At 55.1% G+C, this 8,408-nt stretch overlaps 1 protein-coding gene across 1 annotated transcript in view; it reads right to left on the bottom strand.

Moving 5' to 3' along the window:
- Positions 1–7,906, bottom strand: part of LOC102008539 (sodium- and chloride-dependent transporter XTRP3A-like) — a 26,628-nt gene extending 18,722 nt beyond the window's left edge. Inside the window, exons 1-4 of the mRNA XM_013513346.1 lie at positions 7,488–7,906; positions 5,052–5,192; positions 3,972–4,063; positions 1,079–1,488 (exon numbers count right to left, since the gene is read on the bottom strand). Of these exons, the coding sequence (XP_013368800.1) occupies positions 1,079–1,488; positions 3,972–4,063; positions 5,052–5,192; positions 7,488–7,902 (1,058 nt within the window). The 5' untranslated portion in view covers positions 7,903–7,906. The remainder of the gene's footprint in view (positions 1–1,078; positions 1,489–3,971; positions 4,064–5,051; positions 5,193–7,487) is intronic.
- Between the last annotated feature and the right edge of the window lie 502 nt (positions 7,907–8,408).

Genomic DNA, 8,408 nt, shown 5'->3' with positions numbered 1-8,408 from the left:
ACCCTGTCTCAAAAAAATAACAAAACAAAACAAAACACAAACTAGAAACACTGAAACTTCTAGAAGACCACACAAGGGAAATGCTTGAAGCCACAGGCACAAGCGTGGACTTTCTGAGCAGGAGTCCCCAGCACAGGAAATAATATCCAGAATGAACAAATACAATTCCATCAAATTGAAAAGCTTCAGCAAAACAAAGGAAATGAGACAACCTACAGGAGAGACAAGATACTGAACAGGAGCCAATCTTTGCATCTACTCTTTGGATACAGGATCAACAACCAGAACATGCAAGGAACCTAAAACTCAAGCCCCATAAAACAATCCAAGAAAAAAGTGAGCAAGTGAACGGGAGAGATATTTCTTAGAAAGAGAAATTCAAATGACCAAAAGGTATATGAAAAGTATTCAACACCTCTAGCCATGACAGAGAAATGCAAATTTAAAGTATATTGTGATTAACCTCCCTGCAGTCAGAATGGCTATCATCAAGAACACCACCATGAATGCCAGCCAGGATTAGAGGGAAGGCTCCCTTCTGTATTGTTGAGGGGAATGAAACTTGTACGGCCACTATGGAAGTCAGTATGGAGAGGCCTCAAAAGATTAAACATAGAAACATAGTGGACCCAGCGACAGTGCCCTTGTGCCTGCTCCAGCCAAATTACGGGATGGATTCTGTAGATGCCACATGTATGCACCCCGTGTTCACAGCCATGCGGTTCACAGTGACTAAGCTGTGCAGATAGCCTGGGTGCCCACCAACACGAGAATGGGTAAAGACAATGTACACAGCCCAAAGGAACATGGAACAATGCCATTCACCAGGGAACTTCTGGAATTAGAAGCCATCACATTGAATGAAATTAGCCAGCCTTGAAAAATTATAATATTGCGTGTCTTCTCTTCTCTGAGATACCTAAAAAATACATACAGGCAGACAGACATAAACAAGAAGACAGCACAGGAAACTGGAAGGTAGATTTCTGGAGAAAAAGAGGGGACAAGGGAGAGGAGGAGAAGAAGGGAAAGGATGCGAGGGACTGAAACTGACTAAGCCACCAACTCCCCGAGTCACCTCCATCCCCAGGTCCTGTTGGCGTGCACCGATGATGAAATGAAAGAATGAACGCTACAACCGCAGCTGCTTCCCGCCACCTCCTCTCCCACGGTAGGCGATTTGCTCCAGCAGCATCTTCTGGGTCCCCACTCTGCAGGATGCCACCCCGTGCCGTGGAGCCCTCCCCTGGCGCTGCCCACCTTGCCCACGGTCTCGGTGTTCCTCAGGGTGAACAGGTACATCATCATCCAGGCCAGGATGAGGCACAGCGCCGGCTCCCACTGCACAGCCCCACTGTCCTGGATGGACGGCGAGATGTTGAGGGTCTTCCGGTACCAGAAGTACTGCGTGGACGAGGCCTTCTCACACTCCTCCTCGTAGCCTGTGCGGTTTCCATTCAGTGGGCAGACAGACCACGGCAGAGGGTCCTGCAGGGTGGCATGATGTTGTGCAGAGGGCTGAGAGGGAGGTGGGGTGGGGGATGAGGGCCGGGGAAGGTCGATGGTGCCCGGGGCTCGGAGGGGCCGCAGGGGTGAGTGGTGTGGTTTCAGGTGGGGTGCTCCCCAGAGGTCCATGTGCCGTGGACTGGCTGTGAGGGTCTTGCTGGGTGGTATTTAGTGGCAGGGCCTAGTGAAAGGGCCTTGGGTCACTTGGGGTATATGTGCTCCTTGCCACGGGTGGGACATTCTCTCTCTCCTGTTGGAGATGCCACATCTGTGCCTGCATCTGCTTGTGGGGTGACCTGCTGTCTTCTTCCCCCTCACTAGAGGCCAAACCAATGGGTCCATCTGTCACACCTGAACCTTCCAAATTACCAGCTGAACAACCTTTTTGTCTTGGTGAGTTCGCTGCCTCTGGTGCTGTTTTAGTGACTTTTCTCTTGTTGGTGAGACAAAATATGCGACTCCCAAAGTGAAAGGGGGAAAGGTTTACTTGGCTCACAGTGTGTAGGGCTTCAGTCCATTGTCAGCTGACTCCAAGGCAGGCATGGCAGAGGAGAAACAGTGCATGGTGGGCAAAAGGTAGCAAAGCAACAAGGACCTAAACAGCATCTTTCTGCCCCTTTTATCCTATCCAGACTACCAGAATCAGGGTGGTGACAAGCCGATCAGTGGACTGATTTAGTAATCACACACCCGTAATCCCAGCATTGCACTATAAATCACTCACACACTGTAGATCCAGCCACCTCTGAAAAAGCCCCTCCTATATCCTCATGAGGCTTTGGGGGGACTGCTAGACATAAACCATAACAGGTGTTTTATTGTGGTTATACAGGGCTCACTGACAGAGGCCTCTGCCCTCCTCGCCATCCTGCAGGTGCTTTGGGGAATGCCTGAACTCTGCTGTGGGGTAAAGACTGAATGGGTGATGGCACAGCAGCTGTGATGGCAGAACTGTGACCCAGAGCTCTGCAGCAGCCAGCCCAGGACCTCCAGCAGCAACTTCTTCAGCGCCAGACAGAACAGTCAGGACTTGGTTTTTAACCAACCAGAGAAAGCCAGATATGCACCCCTAACAGATCTCAGGGGCTGTCTTCCTTTTAGGTAGCCTCCCTCCAGCTCCCCAAGCCAGCACCTCACCAGCGCACACTGCTGGCATAGGCAGGCGTTTTCACCCCAGATACTGGATCTGAAATCGAGAGGGAGATGAGGCCTGCACCCTTCAGCCACCATGCCCTTGAACCAGAGAGGAGCTGGCGCTAGTGATTGCCTTCAGCCTGAGTCAGCTCAGCTGGAAGAAGTGTGACCCCTGGGCATTGTAGGGTGGAGCCGGGAGGACCCTCCCCGGCTTTAGGAAGTTGGAACTGGGTTCTCTCTCACTCATCAACAAAGGAGTCTACATGATGTACGGCATGTCTTTTATGGTTAAGATCTAGAGTGGCCCCCCAAAACGCCATGTCTTCATGGGTGGGGCTTTTGGGAGTTGATTGGATGCTGTTGGTGTTGCATTCATCAGGGATTCATCCACTAATCAGTTCAGCAGCTGGGAGTGCTGTTAGGAGGGGGAGGCCTGAGTGGAGGCAAGTCACTGGGGGTCTGTCTCCCTCCCTGGCGCCTCTCTTCTCTCTCCGCTTTCTAGCCGCCATAACAGTGAGAAGCTTTTCCCCACAAGGCCCTTCCACTGTGTTGTTTCTGAGACTGACACTTCTAAAACTGAGCCAAGATAAACCTCTCCTTTGAGTTGCGGGTGTCGGGGATTGTGTCCCAGTGATGAGAAAGTGACTAAGATGATGCCCAGTGAACCTGACTCATACCCACATGTTTAACAGAGGTGCTGAATGGGGGTTATGGAGGAAAAGCTGAATTCTGACCAGGACTGGAGGTGAGATGGTTGCTACAACCCTGCCCTGCCAATGGAAGTCCCATGTCGATCTGTTTTGTGTGTATCTGGCTTCTGCGAGCGTAGGTTCTTGGACGAAATGTTCTAAGTGAAGCAAATGTGAACAGCCTCTTACATTCAACCCCATTTTTCATGGGTAACAGAGCCAAAGCACCCTGGTATTAGTGATCTGATGGGCCACGACCAATCTGCACAGAACAGCTGCAGCCGAGGTCTAAACGCATGGGCAGAGTTAGGGCCTTGCTGGCGAGTCCCTGGTACCAGAACCAGCCTTCTTAGTTGGAATGTGAGGGATCTTTTCTATGTTGGACCAGGACTGTTTTTCCACAGATGGCCACCAGCTGTCTTGCCTGCCCTGTTTGCACAGGTAGTGTCTCCATGATAGGCTTGAGGTATACAAGATCTACCACCCTGTTTCAGAAGTCCCATGGTGGATAAGGTGGCTGACTTCCCCGAGGCCGTTGCCCCATCCGTGGCTCTGCCTGCTGCTATCAAGCTCAACCGCCTCCCCGCCTCCAGGCTGCCTCTGCACCTCCACACCCTTGGGCTCTCACAGGCGGGGGCTCACCTGGAAGGAGTGGAAGAGGTACCAGAAGCCCCAGGTGTTGACCACATTGTAGTACAGGGACAGGAAGAAGGACACCATCATGCTGGCCATGCCTGAGGAGAAGCAGAGCACAGTGATGGGGACCACGAGTGGGTGGCCCACCGCCTGCACACGCCCGGGACACGCCTGCACACCCTCCTGCACATGTGCATACTGAACATAACCACACCCCCGGGCCTGTGTGTGAGAGCCGTGTCTCTCCTCTCACCTCGGTCCCATCTATGGGACACAGGGCTGATGACATCTGTGGAGATCTTTCTGCCAGTTCCCGTGCTAAGTACTTCACACGCCTGTGGTCCTCAGCACAGTATTGTCCCCACATCACGCAGGAGAGCACTGACCCACAGAGCTGACCCAAGACCACCCAGTGAGTGAGCAGCACACCGAGGGCTCAGACCTCTGAGAGAAGCACTTTGTGACTGCCGCTGCCATGTGCACCCCTGTGTCCAGCGGGACAGTTGCTCGCCCTTTGGCTCCCGCGGCACAAGGCTCCATCCTGAGGAGTTGGGGGCTGGGGTTGGAGCAGGGCTGGGATGACTAGGGTGGCACCGTGTGAACGAGGGCCCAGTGCTACCAGGTGTGCTCGGCTTCTGCTCTCTGCTGTGCTGGAGACCGAGCGCCTGCTCTTACTGGTCTACCCAGTGGGCACCACTGAACGTAGCAGGTGTGCAGTGACAGGGAGGCGGTCCGTCATTAGCAGGGAGCAACGAGCGGCCTATACTCCCAGCAGGCTCACAGACAGCGCAGAGTGCAGCTCCCATCCCGAGCAGCAGTTTCCCTTCCACAGATTCCCAGGCTGAGGCCCAGAGAAGAGAAGCCAGGTGTGTCAGTGCCCCGGGGCCTCCCCGTGGTTCGGGTCCCAGCCCTGCTCAGCCCAGGTTTGCTGGCAGCTCCTGGGCCATCAGCTCACGCAGTCACTGCAGTCACTGGCTCTCTCTGGGGTCCTGTGCTTGCTGTTAGACCCCCACCCGCACCCCTGTGCCACCCGGGGGAACAGTATGATGTTTCTGTGTGGGAGGGGACAGAAGGGGGCCCACATACCAACACCTCCGAGGTAGGGGCTGATGGTCCTCCAGGCACCGATGCTGCCCTGCCGCATGCGCTGCCCCACCGCCAGCTCCAGGTACAAGAGCGGCATTCCCTCCACAATGAGCATGATGAAGTAGGGGATGAGGAAGCTACCTGTGGGCACCCAGAGCTGAGGTCAGGCCAGCACTGCCAGACAGGTCATACTGGGCTGCCCCGCTATGCAAACACCCTCCCATCAGCCTGCCTTTCCCCTTGTCCACTCCCCCTTTTACCTCCCACTCATCCCTTTTCCTGCCTGTCTCCATTCTTTTGTCTGCAAGTCTCCTACCTATCTACACATCCATCCCTCTGTCATTCCTCTCATCCATCTACTATCCATCCATCCATCCATGGGTCCATCCATCCATCCATGCATCCTCCTTATATGCATCCATCTTTCCATCTGTGCATCCATCCATGCATGGATTCATACATGTATCTATCATCTACCCATTCATCTATCTACCCTTCTACCCATCCATTCACCCAATCATCCACCCATCTGCTAATCCACTCAACCACCCATCCATGAATCCATGTATCCACCCACAATCCATACCTCCGGCATCCAACAACCCACGCATCTGTTCATCCATCCATCCATTCATGTATCCACCCATCTATTCATCCACTAATCCTCCCATCCACCATGCATCCAAGCATCCATCCATGCATCCACCCACTCACCCATTCATCTACCCATCCATGCATCACCCATCCATCCATCCATCCATCCATCCGTCAGTCCATCCACCCACACATCCTCCCACTCACGGATAAAACAGAGACATGTCAGTTATCAAAATTTTTCAAAACTCCCAACCTGAGAGACAAAGCCATCACCTCAAGCTCCTGGATTGCCCTCCTGAAGGTCTCTGGTGGCCCAGTCCCTCTGCCCAAACCCCCACTGCATCTGCTGTGTCACCAATTAAGAGCTGCTCAGAGCCAGGACCACTGAGTCCCTGCATAGTTTGAGCTCTGTCTCCCCGAGTCTGTGCATTAGCTCCCCCTCTTGACCCTTGGGGTCCGTGCACAGCCCTCATGATACCCATATGAGGTGGTGTCTGAAATACCCATTTACTAAGCACTGACTGTGACCAAGGCAGGCACCTGGGGAAAGTGCAGTGAGAGAGGAGGGTGGGGCCTCAAGTGAAAAGAGAACTCTGAGGCCACAGCTGCAGGGATCAGGTGGGTCCAGTGCCAGCTGACTCCTCAGGTGTGAAGGTAAACAAGGAAACACCTGTCCTTACATAAGCCCTGCCCAGTTACTCACTGCCTCCGCGGCGCATGCGCACTGGGCTGTACCAGTGGGCTGTCAGGCGCGCTCTGGACCACTCAGGGACCTTTGCCTCACCCTGAGCAGCTGCAGAGAGTTGCCCCGAGACCAGGCCACTGTGCGCTGAGCCATGGTGGACACCAGGCTGTGCCCCTTTCCAAAGCCGTGGACACAGCCTGGCCCAGCCGCTTGGTTATCGCTGGGGTGACAGATCTCAGAAGTAGCAAGCCTGGGACAGAGCCCAGGGAGGGAGTGGCAGGGTTGGTGGGCAGGGGAGAGTGAGGGCCGCACACCATCCCAGCCCCGCCCAGCTCCTCCTGTGCCCAGGCGGGGCCTCGGCAACCCACCCTCTCCCTCCAGGACTCTGCTGGGGGCTCTCCTGGCCTCGTCCCTTCCTGCCCTGCACCCTCTTCTCTTGGCATCTCACCGGCTTCTCTGGGTGGCAACGCAGGTGGAGGCCATCTGTGGCTCCCTCCCTTGAGATCTCTGTCCATCACAGCTGTGTTCTCACAGCACGTGTGGAGCAGCATCCAGACCTCAGAGGTCGCAGGATAATTTCACTTTCACCGGTGTCACCAGGCACTGCTCCAGTGAGACCAAGGCTGGCTGGGCCCGGTGGCAGGGCCTGCCCGCCAGTCCGCTGCCCAGGCCAAATAGAGACACAGGCCCGAGGCCCAGGGGGACTGTGGGGCCTTCAGTCCTGCTCCTCGGTGACGAGCATCCCTCTCCCCACCCCCAACGAGCACCCAGTTCATCATTTTGTCAACGATGATGTTAGAACAGTGCAGATGCAGCAAAAAGAAACTTGACCCGTGATTACATTTTATTCAAAAATACCTGAAAATGGACCCCAGATCCCATATTCAACGCAAGCTAAAAAACACAGAAGAAACATGAGAGCATCTCTTTGATCTCCTCAAGGCAGAAATGTCCTAGATCCTGCAGCATAAGTACCCTCTGTGGAGAAAAATGCAGAATCTACCCTGGGGCAAGGGTGTGGTCAGACCTCAGGGGCTGTGGTCTTACAATCTGTAGTTCCCCAAGGTCCCTGCCAGGCTAAGGTCTCAGGTGTGACACTCGCCAGGGCTGGCTAGTGCCAGCATAGCCAGGCCCGGCTGCCCCCAGGTACTCACCGCCGCCGTACATCTGGCACAGGTAGGGGAAGCGCCACACGTTGCCCAGGCCCACGGCGTAGGAGATGCAGGTGAATATGAACTGCAGGGGGTGGTCCCACTGCGTCCGCGCCTTCTCCTGGGCCCCAGACCCAATGTCCTCTGCTCCTCCCCTCCTCTCGGGGCACAGAGCAGGGCATCCTTGGCTCCCCCAGGGCTGCAGCTCCTCATTCTTGGCCAGGGAGGCCAGATGTGCTGATGGGGGCTCCATCCCCTGCAGCGGCTCCGCCGGAGGATGGTCTCCAGGTCTCTCTTCCGCCCCCTGGCAGCCCCTGTGTCTCTCCCTGCTTTTCTGTGTGCTGAGCCCAGAATCCGCTCTCCCTGTGTCCCTCCCGTGTCCCCCGTCCCTCCCTCTTGGACCCGACTGGGGCCTCATGCTTGGCCAGTTCCACCTCGCTCCCTCCCAGCCACCTTTGCCCTGCTCCTTGCATTGTTCCTGAGCTCATGCCAGCCAGGCTATGGGACCTCTGCCCACCCCCGGCTGCTCTTGGAGCCCCTGGGAAATTGCACAAAGACAGGACTGCGTCTGCCAGAGAGCACCGTGCCTGGCCGGTGTTCAGCCACCTGTTCGCTGCAGAAACAACTCCAGTTTGCACGCTGCCAGTGTCAGGTGTGAATGCTGGCCTGTGGGCGACTCCGAGACGCCCATGCGATGGCACTGCACATGGACTTGTGTTGTGACATGCAGGGGTAGCAGCTGTTATGTTGAATTTTCACCACGCAGCATAGACACCGGTAGCCCTGGGAGTACTTACAGCCTAGTAGCTGATTAGCAAATGTTGGGTCTGAGTACTTAGTACCTGTGGCTGTGATCGCGAGTTTACAGCACATAACTCTGAACAGTGGCTGTATGTGACCACCTGCTCGCGACATTTCTGACAA

Source organism: Chinchilla lanigera, unplaced genomic scaffold, assembly GCF_000276665.1.
Source record: "Chinchilla lanigera isolate Chin_1 unplaced genomic scaffold, ChiLan1.0 scaffold00019, whole genome shotgun sequence".
Taxonomy (NCBI): Eukaryota; Metazoa; Chordata; class Mammalia; order Rodentia; family Chinchillidae; genus Chinchilla; species Chinchilla lanigera.
This window is presented reverse-complemented; position numbering and strand designations above follow the sequence as displayed.